This window comes from Eleginops maclovinus, chromosome 22 (assembly GCF_036324505.1).
Source record: "Eleginops maclovinus isolate JMC-PN-2008 ecotype Puerto Natales chromosome 22, JC_Emac_rtc_rv5, whole genome shotgun sequence".
Lineage (NCBI taxonomy): Eukaryota > Metazoa > Chordata > Actinopteri > Perciformes > Eleginopidae > Eleginops > Eleginops maclovinus.
In genome coordinates, this window is record NC_086370.1 from 11090574 (window position 1) to 11105594 (window position 15021).

At 39.8% G+C, this 15021-nt stretch overlaps 1 protein-coding gene across 1 annotated transcript; it reads right to left on the reverse strand.

Moving 5' to 3' along the window:
* Nucleotides 1-431: 431 nt before the first annotated feature.
* On the reverse strand, nucleotides 432-12320 carry sft2d1 (SFT2 domain containing 1). The gene is made up of 8 exons (XM_063874360.1): nucleotides 12069-12320; nucleotides 11117-11203; nucleotides 10122-10204; nucleotides 6478-6559; nucleotides 6036-6071; nucleotides 5894-5952; nucleotides 3233-3262; nucleotides 432-1099 (listed from the first exon to the last, which is right to left on the reverse strand). Exons 1-8 carry the CDS (start codon nucleotides 12132-12134, stop codon nucleotides 1060-1062), a joined length of 483 nt encoding a protein of 160 aa, XP_063730430.1. The 5' UTR covers nucleotides 12135-12320; the 3' UTR covers nucleotides 432-1059.
* Between the last annotated feature and the right edge of the window lie 2701 nt (nucleotides 12321-15021).

Consider the following 15021-nt stretch of genomic DNA (forward strand, 5'->3'; position numbering starts at 1 on the left):
GGACTTCTTTAATTGATTCCTCAATAAATGCTATAAATAATTGTTCACTATCTGGGGAGAGAGCCATGACTAAATGGCGTTTTATTCAAAAAACCCTCAGCTCCTCATGAGGATAATGTGAACATCTGCACCACAGATGGGGGGAAGGCTGAGGTTGTGAATCTTACAGAGTAGGTTGTCATGACAACAGCATCCTCAAAGGCTATGCCATCGTGCCGAAGCAATACAGGGAACTCGGTGCAAGCTATTCTAGGTTATTAGGTCACATAAAATCACAATACTCAGAAAGGCGTAATTAATGTGGACATATCTACATCTGGCAGGAAATCTAATTTGAAGCAGAAGGGCTGTTTTAATGTAATTCGACAAGCTAAGGGGGGGGGGGGGGGGGGGGGGCAGGTGTGTTCAAATGCACAGACAGACGAACAGGCTAGACAGGAGCTGCGCTTTTAATCTCTTTAGCTGGAAAACCCTCAAAAGAGCTGTGGATATCATATATCCCAATGCATCATCAGTGAAGCAATTCCTCATTGGCCTAAGGGAAAATAATCATATATAAACATGGAAGAGCATCTGAGAGCCTCTTTATACATCAGACCTTTGCACAGAAAACAGATTGTTTCTGTTTGTGTACAAGCAGTAGGAAAATCATTTCAAAAGTACAGTAAGGGATGTTAATATGAATGGTTGTTCAATGTCAACAGATATATATACAGTATATATATATATAATTATGCACAGGACTTTGCATTGTAAATTCAACATAATTTACCTGTTCTCATTTAGTTTAAAATTCTTATCAAACATAGGGATGTCTTTAAATATATTAAGAATTGAAAAGGCACTCATTTCTCTCACACCAAAGGAAAAAGGGGTTATAATGTGAATATAGTTACAGACCTTAAGCTAAACTTCCCAAAAAAAAAGCGAGAATTCACAGTATGAAACAAGCCGTAGTAAAAATCTGGAGATATAATGTATAAACAACATAGATGTATATTTTACAGTCACTGCTCTTACAGTTTGCATATTAGGACAAGTCTTCACAGTCGTGGGGTCCTAAGACACACAGGTTGTGAAGCATTTCATCACAGCGTCCCTGGAAAAGGAAAACAAACAATGTCTAAGAAACAGCCATCATTATAATCAAGAAATAAAGGCAGGAAACAGGAATGAAGGAATGCTGTCGTAAAAAAAATTAAGCCGAGGTCAAATTCTTTCATGCGTAGAAAATTAAAAGCGACAAAAAAAGCCCCCCCGCCCTTTGTTAAGATGATTTGGGTGGGGCTCGTCATGAATAAGTGAGTGTGTTTTGGCGGGGAAGCACCACATGCTCACAGTGATGGGGGCTCCCTTTCTCCAGGTACTCTGTTGTGAGGGGTGATGCAATACGAGCGATCACCATGGCAACCGCAGGCTGTCGTTGCCTGCTCCGTTCACCCTCACACTGTTTCCCTTTTGCTATCGGTGTGTTGCTATGCAGACTTCGCCTTGAGCGGCCGAGACATTTCGGTGGAGGAGGTGTTGTACCAGTCAAGGTTAAAAGGAGAAGGGGGGATCATAAGCAGTCTGAAGGCGGGGGGGGTGGTGGCATCGGGGGACAGACAGGAGACCTGCTCCTTCAGATGCTCAGGTTTGTCCCTCTGATGTATGAACTAAACACAACAGAATCCTCATGTTTTCCCTCCCGCACAGCTTGAGGTTTGTTTTTGAATAATCACTTGATGCTATATCTGTTTCCGATGAAAAAAAAAGCATGAATAAAGTATTTCTCTCAGGGACTTTTTTCCTCCCCATTTTTGATTAAATATCAGAGCAACAGAGTCCTTAAAGCACGGTGGGAAGTGCACATGCAGCACATTTTATTGCTTCTGTCTGAGAGTGTATAAATAGACAACAAGGTAAAACACATTACAGGACCAGATCCATCGGCCATGTGGTGAAGTGGTGAGCCAGGTATCACGGTCTGACTGGTCACAGAGCGGAGTAGGGAAAGAGCCTGATGCTTTTTAATGTGTCCCTCAGAGGGCTAGAGGTCTGTGATCAAAATGTGCTGCACTGCAACAACACGGCAGACTATAAAGGGATAAGCGATCAACTCTAAATTAAATGAAAAATGGATTAAAGTAAGAAGCTTAAGGAGAGAGGGACATTAATGTGTTGAAAGAACGTATAAAATATAATAACAAAAGGAGTAACATATAAATAAGTGACTTTTGGGATTTACAAGTCAGAAGAAGTCGAATTTGCATGTCTCTATAGGAATTTGTTTTTGGAAGGGTAGCACGGGAAAAGGTCTTTGTCCCAGCTTTGTATTGTTCATAGCATTTGGGTTGGGGGAGGGGGAGGTCTGGGTGGTTATGGGACGTCTCTCAGCTGTCAGGATAGATTATAGGGTCGCCCAAATACACAAGGCACTTAGGTGAAGTGGGGGGGGGCTTCATGGGGGCTCTTGCCAAATGAGACATAACCGTGTTTACAGCTGGACTGACAAAACATCACACCTCAGCCTGGGCATTGAGAAAGCATCGAGGTGGTACAACATATGGGACAATTTGAGAAGTGGACATCTGAGAATATATACACTTATATTCTAAGGTTTTACGGCTGTTGGGCTCCATAGTACGCATTATCCAATATAAATATAAAGCATCTAACCTGAGAGAATAACAGGTTTCCATCCTCATATCTTAAGCACGGCAGCCTATTTAGGTCCTGATCTAATCAAAATGTGGCATTGTGCTTTGACCCTTTAGAGCTTAACATAAGCTCATCACAGTAATATAAAAGCTACATTGGAAAAGGCAATACATTTTGTGAATCTGTCTGAAAGAGCATTATGCCACAGGGAAAGATTTCATTTAGATATGATGGATAAAGCAAATAGCGTCACAGAGCTAAAGCACAGACGAGTGTGAAACAACAAGCTGCCATTTGCCTGACACTAAGTGCCTGCTCTACGGCCGTGGGGGGGGGGATTACAGCCATATGGTGGAGGCAAACAGTGTTAAGAGGTAAATCAAAACATGTTTTCACAGTCACTGGGAATATTTTCTCCGGTTTGTTGTGTGCGGCAGTATAGAGACATTTAAAGACAGGACAGATATAATCGGCAGCCCTTATAAAAGGAGTTCAGTGAGCAACAGGCACAAATGCATAACCACACAATACAAAACAGAAAGGACTCCACTTCAATGTATAAGCAGACACAACACAAATCATGTTCTCTTACCGGGCAAATGGAATGTAAGAGATGCTATACCTGAAAGAGAAAAAAAGGAACAGAATCAGGATAAGGTGACAATAACAAGAGCAGAACACTTCACATATTTGACTGATCATGATAATCACAACACACACGGAGCAAATATGTTCCTAAATACATTATATTTTCAAATTTGGATTTTGTTTTCCTTGCTGTATGGTCACACTGGATCTTCCAAAAGACAGTTTAAGACTTATTTTAGATCCCTGTCCACATATATTCCTATGATTCAACATGTACTTCATAAACCACTACATACACTATAATTAGTATGCATATTACATATAAAATGGGATGTTTCCCTTGGAATCAAATTAGTTTTCCTCGCTGTATGGCCATACATTCCTGGACATATATTCCTGTAATTCAACACGTAGTTGATAACCAGTGTGTTTACATTTGCATGTCGTGTCTCAGTGAAAGAGATTATAGATCAAAAGTATAAAACAACATCACAGAGAACACACGAGTATCTGAAGAGCCAAAATGTAAACTGTTCAGTCAAATGCCCCATCAAGCAGTAATCATTGGACTGGAGGGTCTTTGGTGTTGCCCAGAGAGGGGATTACCCAAACACGATGGATGGTGAATGAATTGGATACACTGTAATCTTCCTACTAATGATTCCAGAGGGATTGGTAGCCAAACACAGAGAACAACAAAAACAAGATACCCTCTGAGTAATAACAGCCCAAGTGTAACACCCCAGCCCCGATGTGATATGATTGAAAGATGTGAGGAATTGTGTAGAGCAGTTGAATGATTAACTACAGGCACAGCGTGATTGCCTTTTTTTTTTGACCACCGGTTAAATACTGTGCACATTTCTCAAGTGAATGCTCTGACATCTCAGCGACACAAGTCATAGCAACAGTTTGGCTTTTAGAATTCCTTCATCCTGCTAACTCTACTTTGAGTCAGTGTCAGTAGGGCTTTGGTGTCATGTGGTCGCTTCACAGAGCTCTGGAGTCTGGACTTTGCCTATGAGTGTGTTTCAGCGGTGACGTCTTCTAACAGAACCACCTTCACACAGACGTCTGAGCGCCTGCGTGGGAGTACACTATGCCCCCCGGTCTGTTAAGACTGAGTTTGAGATGTGTGACTTGTGGTTGCCATGGGGATGCCTTCAAGAACGCAGGCAGAGCGGAAGTGATCGTACAACATGTAGGTGCAAAAAGCCGTCTGGTTTTGAGGCTGACACAGTGCTGCTCAGTGAGGCGATCTGATCGTCCACCCCCCCCCCTCCTCCTGGGCTGCCGGAGGTTTGCGTTTCTATGCACATTCACACTCGCAGGCTTTTGTCTTTGCTGTGTAAATATGCTCAAATTAACAGTTCTACAAGTGCGGACATGCCCATTCACATCACTCTCAGGTTTTATTATTCACCGCTTGACCCCAATGACCTTAGTCCTCCTTTCTCAAATCATGCTGTTCAGTTATGTGCAGGATACAGAAAGCCACAATAAACCTAACAATTATATACGTTATTAATTCAGTCTTATACGTTTAATTGATCAATTGTTTGGTATAATAAAATAAAATAAAAATGTCCATTACATTTAACAGGGCCAACGGTGTTTTCTACTTTTGTCAGAAAAACATTCAAAAACTCAAAGATATTTGACTTACAGTGTACTAAAACTTAGTAAATCAACAAATTCAAACAATTTATTTGAAAGGCAGAGGAGATGATTAAAGCAATTCATCTTTTATCAAATTAATTGTCAACTTAAAATCATATTTCTATCTTTTAAACAGGGTACAGCTGATTAAAGCTATCAACAGTGCAGTGTAAAATCCTTTGGACACTGCAATAAAGTCTTGGAAATTGATCTAAGACTGAACCATTTTTTATCCATGGATCAATCCATGGTTTGATCGGTCATAACATTGCTCAACATCCTACATTGAATACAACAAAGGGAGGAAATTAACATAGTGTAGGTCTTCATTCAATATTGTATACATGTAAATGAATTAAGGGCCCTGGTTTGCCATGTGTTCTCATTGGACCAGTCACCTGTGATTAGAGCAGTAGTAATGACCCCAGAGTTAGCTGCCAGTGACTTTGTCTTGTGTGTGAGCACAGGTAGTAACACCTGTCTCTCTCTAAGTACACAACACTGATCCCGGCACTAGCTCTTTCTTTACAGGTCAAACATATAATGACCTACTGTACCATGATGCTGGCAACCTTCCTAATGTAGCTGTCTTCTTATATTGGACTGACTCAACCGGTGTGTCACACAGATGTAATTAAAGCTCAAGTTTGTTTGTAATTCAAGTTTTCATATTACCTTCTATGTGCACCTTCAACCATCTATAAAAAATATGTTGCTCTGAAACATCTAAAATTCTAAGTATAGAGGGGTTGAATGTACTGCGCAACAAACATGGCACAAGTTTAACCTTTATTGATTTAGTCGGGCTCGTGATTGATTTAGTACGTCAGGTGACAGCAGTGTGACTAACCCAACTCACAGACATGTGCAAGGCAAAGCAGCTAGAGTGAAGTTCCTTATCATGTAGTGTGATAGAGAACAGTAAGCCTGCTTCATTTGAGTAGGTGTGAAAATGAATAAATGATTTGCAACTGTGCTAAAGTGAGAGATGGCTGGTCACACTTACCATGTCATAGCCAAAAACTGCAAGATACAGAAGATGATAGCCAGCCCCTTTTTATGCCACTAAAAGAAAACACAGCATGGTCATTTGCATGGTCAAGAGTAGAAAACACTGCAGTTAACATCAAACTGTAAGTACTACTTACCCAAAATACTGCACAAAGTGTTAAGGTGAGGCAGAGCTGACGGAAGAAGAAAGGAATAGTTATCTTCATGTTTGCTATCTTACATTTGATTTCCTTCAGTATTTCACAACATTCTAACAACAAAAAGTAATTCAATCGGCCAGTAGAAAACATCAATCATTCTAAGCTGAATTGTGTTTGTCATGATTAGTGACTTTATCCTCACAATCCTTTAAGATCACAAGGTGGGGAGTACCAGATCTTTAATTGAACCTGGCCTTCTAATCCTAAGTCAGGCCTGTAACAGCCCTTGTGGCATCATGCATGTCAAGCGGGAATCAGAGAGAAAACTGGATCAAACACATTTGGAAACAAGGTATGGACGACTTTCCAAAATACAGTAAGATGCAACAGGTCCAGTGAAGCATCTGTGTCAAGGTAACAGTAAAACACACGTAATTACCAGCATGACAATGGTGGCTATCAGTCTTTTTGGATCGAACATGCGCTTCAGCTGTTTTAGTGGTCCCATCAGGAAGCAGGTGCTGTAGAGAAACAGAAAAAACAAACAGACAAGTTATACTTTCAAGACATCAGAGAAAAAGCAGCGTCGACAATGCAATGAGCGTGATACTCACATGGCTATTTAACTCGAACAATTCATGCTACAACATTTTGCAGCTTGATACAAACAGAAACATTTACCATGGCTGCTCTACAAGAAGAGTTTGTTGCTAGTGAGTGACATGCAGGCTATGTAGTGAACCACCAATCACAATCGTATTGATAACTTAAAGCATCCAAAAGGATAATTTGGTTGCAAAAAGAATTGCCAGGTCAGAAGTAACAAAAGGAATTGACTACAGAAAGTATGATGTTGAGCAAAAAGAGGCAGTTTGTCCTTTATGTGTTCACGGTTCCGCTATTTCGTTGTCATATCCATACAAAACTGCCTCGCCATTTATGCCACTGCCAACCAGTCAAGTTGTATCCTATAAGACCTATAGTTGTCATAGTTATTGTATGAATTCTTATCTGTGAGTAAATATCAACGTTGCTGCCAAATTTAAACAATAAGCGTTCCCTAGATATCGTTTTGCCAAGTATAGGACATATGGACAACCAAAAACATATCATACACATATTTTTAAAGCAGTGTCTGTTTTTTTTGCAGCCCCAATTGCGATCATGTTTTGAATTGCATTTTCATAGCTCTTGAGATCACCTATTCAACCGTTCAGCTGTGAATGTGTTGTCGTTTCTTTGTTTGTTCAAAATGGTGGCGTTAGTTACCAAGGTTTTGTATTCAAAATAGCTTTCTTTGTTCTTTAAGGGCTAGGGGCCCTAGCACTTTTGAAAAAAATATACCTCCATGTACATCAACAAAAATCTGTGTTCAGTCTGTCATTTTAAAAATCAGAAAAGGAATACTTAATATAAATATAAAATAACACACCCACTAACACATCTCTTACAAGTGACAACCAGATCGCGCCACAAGTCACCACTATAATCAAATTTGACTACTTGTTGCAGTTTTGAGGGGCTAACTATTTCATACCCAACATCACAATGACACATTTAAAACCTCCTACATCAGTGTGTGTGGCATGTGTGACGCTGGTAAAAGTAACAACACAAAGGCTTTCTCTGCTGACGAGGCGTGCAGCTCTGGGCTCCACAGAGATGAGTGGGTAGAGTCTGTGTAGCGTCACATCTGTCAGATGAGACACCGCAGTAGTCGGTGTTGACGCAGGCTCTATCTACTGGAGAGGGATGGATGCTTTTTATCAACAGACGCTAAAGATTTCCACACACATGCTGCTACTGCTGGTTGGGAAGCACCATGGCAGAAATGTTATTGCCATTAGTAATAGTATATTAATGCTGTATTGCTTAATTTTGAGAATAACTGTATCGTTAATTGAACAGAGAAGTTTGACAGCTAAATTGGTTTAATGCTATATTTACAAAAAGGAAATAAAACCTTTAAAAAACCAAGCTTCACCAGGCTGCTGTGTAGTGTTGCCAAATTAAATGAATACAACTGTGACAAATACCTCCAATAGAAAACAATGAAATACATATAAGATAAATGTTTAATGTTTTGCTATTAAACTGTTGCATGTGATCCATCTCTACAATGACATAAGCTTCCACTACTCACTGAAATGAGGTAGCCCATGGTCTCAAAGTCACATACAGATAAAAAATGCATTAAGCTTCTTAAAATATGACACTGTTGTCTTGCTTTGGATCGGTAACCTGGGCTATGAAAGCAGAAGGTGACCCAGTTTCTTGACGCATCTAAACCTTCTGGACATATGATACCTGAAAATAGAGACTGCCCTGTCTCATCAGTGGTTCACTGTCAAAGAAGTCAAAGACATGATTGGATTCAGCCCTGGGATTATCTCGACTAAATAATCCATAATGTTGTGGAAATCAAGTAGGTTACTGATTTCTAGAGATAGAAGATGAAATTCTAATCTTACTCTACCATGACAATAAGACATCCGGAAATATTAACAATAAAGCGGTTAGATGTTAGTGTAGCAGCATTATTAAAGCATGCAGCCACAACACAGGCTTACAGACTGAGTCAAAATCACACTGCAGAAAGAGAAAACACTTAATCTTTGTCAGTTTGGTTTTGTGTAAATCAAATTATTAGAGATTTATTTTTAAATATTGCCAATGCAAGGCCACTATAATGAGAGATTTGAAAGTATTGTGTGCTGTCCGTGGAAAGGAATTAAACTGCAAGCTCCTATACAAATTATAATTCAAAAGAAACACCAATGTCCGGTCTACTTTTAGAAACAGACAGCAAAACAAACAACTATGAGATTAAGAGAGCAAGTCTGTTCTCACTGACAAATGCTTCATTATCCGTGATCATTTCTCTTAAACTCAACTCCACTATCTTCCCTCCCCAGAAATGCGCAACCTCTCGTTTGAAAGCCATATCAATCAGATCATCCAAACCGCCTTTATCTAACTCATCACCACAGCACTTCCACCTATCACTCTCTTTCTCTGTTGCTGAACCCCGATATATGCCTTCATCTCATCACGAATCGATCACTGCAACAGCCTCCTCAACTTTTCAATAAACTCCAGAACATCTAGACCTCTGCTGCCCGTCTGCTCACCCACACCCGCTTCTGTGACCACATCAACCCTGCCTTCAGAACCTCCACTGGCTCCCCGTCCACCAACGCATCCATTTTTAAATCCTCCTCCTCCTCACTCACAAAGCCCTCCACAGCCAGGCCACCCTCCTACCTCACCGACCTGCTCCACCACCAGACTCCTTTCCGCACCATCCACTTCTCTGATCCCAACCTCCTGTCTAAACCACATAGGACCAAGAACTGGACGTAGGGGGGGAACAGGGCATTTTCCATAGCTGGAGCCTCCCTCTGGAACTCTCTCCTCAAAACAAGTTTCTGACTGCACTGATCTGTCTTCATTCCAACCTCGTATCAAAACATGTTCAGAGCTGCTTTTAATGTGTAAGGAATCTTCTTGGTTTAATATTTTAGGTCTGTTCTTTATTAATTTAACATGTATCTGTACTGTATGTGACATTAATGAAGCAGATTGTATGTTTAAGTGTATTAAAGGCAATGTGATTGTCAAGGCTGTTCATTTAGACAGTAGTTATACAAATAAACGCATTATTTTACTCAAGCTTAACTGATTAAAATACGAGAATGTCATTTGAGGTGTAAATCCTTTGGTCTGGAGTATAACCAGTCACGACTGTGATGATATAAATCAGAATGATAAAACCAGGCATTTTTGCTCTAAACATTTGGTGAGTGCACAGAGAGTAAGAAGGTTCGTTACAGGCATTGTCACAGTGTTGTGTTCTTTATAAACAGCTTAGAAGCAAAAACGGAGGACTATGTGTGTATGTGTGCCAGTGGTGACAGTCACAGTATTATTGTATCACTCATCAAGGAAAATAATTTAAGAGTGTATAAAGCTATTGCCCCTCGTTTGTTCTATTGCTGGCAGTGTGTTATCCTGGTATGAAAAATATATTGAGACATTACACTTCTATGAACTTTCAGTTTGAGCTAGACTGAAATCCCTTACCTGGAAAGAGCTGCGACGTTCCCTAGCGTGTAGAAGACGGCGAAAAGCTTCAATCCATTTGGAAGGAAAAGCAATGCGGTACCCTGTTAAAAACAGCAAAATAGCCTCTATCAGCTACACAGAACAATATCACCACAATTTATTATAGAACTAAATAGGATTAGAGGCTTTAAACTTGGGTTATTTTTTTCTAAGAAGAAAAAACAACTTCTGTGGGCTGCTAATGGTTTCCTTGAAACAATAATGGCTCCCCCTACTGCAAAAATCTCATCAGGTTTTGTTTAATAACCGCCGCTTATTAGTAATGTAATACACATGCATGTTTACTAACTGGATCCCTCTCAATTAAAACGACTGGTGAGGCACAGAGTGTGAATATACTATGCATTTCACCATGTGAGGGATGACATTGAGAAACACTGTAATGAAGTAAAGGATGCAGCACGTTTTAATGGTTCTGTAAGGACACTCAAATAACAAACAGTCAATACCTGCATCTCACAGAAGAAGCGACGTTTATACATTGCTTATTTCTACAGAAAAGTATGGGGCAACCCTGTGGATTTGGGATGAATATGTTTTGAATGTATGAATGGAGGAGAAATTAAGAGAGGCTACAGATAGAGATATCCTAACTTTGGATTTCACCAGCTGAGGTACATATGCGCTGTTGGGACCTTTTCAGTGTGAATTATCACTTATGTGGTTGGCTTCAAATGGCACAACACTTCCTGTTATTCAAACTGCAAACTACACTTTACAAACTGAAGTGTTACGTTATTTTCTGGCAGCAAGCGACATCTATTTGTAAATTAAATACAAAAGGAGTAAGCAAGATAACAGAATTTGTCCTGATGGTTTTGCAGTAAACCATGTAAAAAAAAAACGTAGTAAGTAAACATAGCACAAGATAAAATAACTTGTAACAACAAATAACAGGGTTATATACGTTCTGCATTCCTGAAGACAGTAAAGTCATCATGTAAGGCACTCACCAGTATCGAGCACAGGATGCCTCCTGCAAAGCATATGACGAACCATTTCACCCTGGTGCTGTAGCTGAGAGTGCTGGCATCAAGGATCTGGTGAGAACAATGGTAGGATGTCACAAGACAGACCCAACGACCCGCAGAAAGAGCCACAGGCTTCCCACTGCTGATACACACATGTTGGTTGGAGCCAGGCAGATAACAAGATACAGTATTATCTTAAAACACGCACACACAGACACACACACACACAGAACATAACTTAGTACACTACACTTTGGAAAATGAGTAAGTAAAAATAAATCATTGAGACCTGGGGTCACATGCTACAAAGCATATCGACGTGTACTGTTGATTTACAAATCTAGTTTTTTTCCCCTACCATGTGACCCCAGAGGTGATCCATACCAGGATGTAAAGTTAAGGAAATATATATTACAGTCTGTAATCTGAAATGGAAAATACAAGCATGGGAGAGTAGGGTGTGACAGGGTGAAACTCTTGACTTTAAAAAGTAGAATCACGTATCATAAAAACACACAATTAGCACCTTACCCCATTTCCTCCTCATCGGGAACGCGTGTAAAAAGTGTACATAAACAAACAATACAATTGATTACATGTCTACAGAAGAATGCGTTAGGTTAGTTAGCTTTATACTAGACTTTAAAAAATAAACACCGAAAAGAAACATGCAGATTAAACGGTAATGTTAGCTAAAGGCTACACCGCTAGCTGAAAGTGACATTTGAGCTAATTAGTGTAACGTTACTTTTTCTAACTAACAACACAACGTTTATAATAATAACAGGTTACTGGACGGTCACTGAGTTTGAGACCGGAAACCAAACCAGCAGAAAGGTATATGTTATTCATTTTTCACCCAGTTGACTTTTTACAGGACGTTAGCATTAGCAATGTCATACAGCTGTCATACAGTTAGTTAAGCTAACGTTACCTGGTCAGTGAGACCCAACTCTTCGTTGTCCTCTTGACCGCTTAAAACACGACGAAGCTTGTCCATCGTTACAGACCAGCTGGCAATGTGAAGAAGAATGTAATAGTTCCTATATTTCCAACTGTACGTGTGCCGTTTATGTTTGAAAGTTTTAATCGCAGTGGCAACAAGTTTGACTTCCTGCCTTCCTGTGCTATGCTTTCTGTGCTGACTTGGAATCGGTTGGATGGTTGCCGCTGTTGACCAAAGTCTATGGGGAGGAGTTTGAATAACAGACCGGAGATCGGCATCCAAAAACCACACTTCCTCGGAACGGTTGCTGCCTTTGAGTGCTGTGGGAAATGATGGTATTGCCCAATGAATAACTCGTAAACAACACACATTTGTGCCTGCTTTGGATTTTATTGGTGATGTCATTTGCAGATAATGCCTTACAATATTAAATCAAATGTATCGTTTCACAACAAAATAATTGTTTTTGTGGAAACACAGCTGGAACACACGAATCGACTTAAACAACACGTGTATTTTACACTAAATATTTCAAGGCTTGAAAAGGAAAATATGTATAACCTTTCAAAGTGGTCTGAGAAGCCTCTTTATTAAATGTTTCTTTCTTTTTGGGGGCATATTTTCACACAGGCCTACTTCTACTTCCTACTCTTGCTGCTTTGTCGCCATCCAGTGGAGGTATAAAGACAAGGTAAACAAAAAACAGTTGCCACTATCAGTACAGTGACCATCTTTGGTAGTTTTATAAACTTTTGTGTTCACTTATTTCATGCATCACTTTAGCATTAGCCTACCTATGCAAAAGAGCCTGGATGATGTAAAAATATTAACTGTCTGACGTGTCAGGCTGTGGAAATGACACAAAGTGTTCTTAAAGTCTTCCTTTTACCTCTTTTAAAGTTGTCTCTTTCAGTTTCTGGGGACAGTGTTGTCACCTCTTTTAACATTGGTCATCTATGTGAGCTTGTTGATCTGTTAGTGCATAGTTTGTAGCACTTACTATCACCATTCCTGGAGCCTGGTCAGGACACCCTGTAGGTTTTCTTGGCTCCCTACATTCAATAGGCCTAAGCAAGCAGTCATCCGCAAATAACCGCACTGTGGATGCCACATGTGACGGAAGGTCATTAATATAGCATAGCCTTGTGGGACACTAGCGTCAATGTTAACTTGTTTTCACCCCTTTCTGCAACCACTTGTTTGCTTCTTTGCATAAGAAAAGTGGTGGTCCAGTAAACTATTCAGCTGGTTATTCCCATGTGGGCCAGCTTCTGCAATGGGCGCTTATGTGGGATCATGTCGAACGCCTTCGAGAAATCAAAGATGGCCACATGGATTCGTATTTTCTGGTCATGATATTTTGTCAGGTCATGCATTGTGACCTTGAGTTAAGTTTTACACAAATAGTTTTGTCGAAATCCATGTTGGAATGGTGTTAGGATAAAATGCTTTTCCAGGTGATTCAGCAGGTGTTTACAGATGATGTGTTCCAGGAGTTTACAACATGCAGCTGTGTGCTAGTCTCCTTTCTTGAATATACATAACATTTGCCTCGAGCCAATTGTGGTGTAGATTTCTTGTTTGCAGTGACTGGGTGAATATGCACTGAAGCAGTGGGACTAGTTGGGGGGCCAGCATTTTTGAGTGTGCAATTGGGTAGACCGTCTGGGCCGCTAGCCTAGGCAGTCGTAATAATTGCCAGTAGTTTGGTGACTCCTTCAGTGGTGATGATCAGGTCCTCTACCTGCAGGCTTGTCTTTGGATTTTTCTGGTTAAACAATTTTATATGCTGAACTCCTCCATCTCAGATTGGATGGATTCCCAGTCTGCTAATGAAAATGAGTAAATCTTTTTTCCTGGCTTTTCTTCATATACAGTATACAGGATGAATACTAGAGTACATCGTGACAGCACATTGATCTGATATTCCTGGTATTGTTTGCTCATTTTGCACGAGAGATGGATTTGAAGTGAATGTCAAATCTAATCCAGTTTTTTGTGATGGTACCTGGGAGGTCTATATGTATAATGTTTTGCTTGCCTGGGAAACCTTGACAGAGACCCACACGATTTCAATGTGTGTGGTCGCCACCCTTGTTTCTGTAAAGGTTTCATTTAGCTATGACTCATTCTTAATTATGCAATCTGGTTTATTGTCATCAATGAGAGCATGCAGGTTTGGGGTCTTGCCCTTTACACCACCACAGTTGATCAAGATTGTTCGCTATTGATTATGTCTCTTGATTGTAGTCCTTTCAATGTTCAAAGCTGAGTCATCAAAGGTTTTGTTTAAAGATGACAGATTTCACTCACCTCTTGGTCACTAATTCCAGATTGGTTATTAGTTGTCAATACTATATTGTTTACATTCATTGTACACAGAATGCTTTGTGTCAAGTCTATATACTTTTTCCTTGCCTTTTTCACCATCATAACTGGTACAGAACAAGATAAAGCTATGTGAACATTTTCATTTTCAAACATAATCATTCTATTTGAGATTATACTTTTGGTTGTTACTGAAAGATTAGTTATAGCTTTTGACCACGTGGTGGAGCAGTTGGGCGTACAACCTGTATATTGGCTACAACCGATTATTTTATGTGTAGGTAGGTTTTTGAAATAATTAAAACATATATATCATCACCATGGTGGTTTATGTATTGTTAAGCTACATGCATGTACATAATGCTTGTTTTAAGATGCAATAGATGATTGTGTAGGGTAATATTTTTGTCTAAAATAATAGTAAAAGAGAATAATTATTTGGAAAACAATGTACATATAATCCTTGTCAAATTAAAATAGTATGTTTTAGTGTCAGTAGCATCTATTTCACTGCTGGATTTTTGTTGCGTCTTTCTTATGTGCATTTCCACAATCAGGCCCGCCTTCATGGGATCCCTCCTGTGACGTCGGGAAAAGTTCACTTTTTTCCCTC

What these genes read in the sequence shown, in the direction of transcription:
- sft2d1 (XM_063874360.1), bottom strand. Translation starts at nt 12,134, where the DNA reads ATGGACAAGCTTCGTCGTGTTTTAAGCGGTCAAGAGGACAACGAAGAG. An exon ending in AACGTCGCAGCTCTTTCCAG is followed by an intron (nt 6,560 to 10,121) that starts GTAAGGGATTTC and finishes GTTTCTCTACAG; the next exon opens with CACCTGCTTCCTGATGGGAC. An exon ending in CAGTTTTTGGCTATGACATG is followed by an intron (nt 3,263 to 5,893) that starts GTAAGTGTGACC and finishes TTTCTCTTTCAG; the next exon opens with GTATAGCATCTCTTACATTC.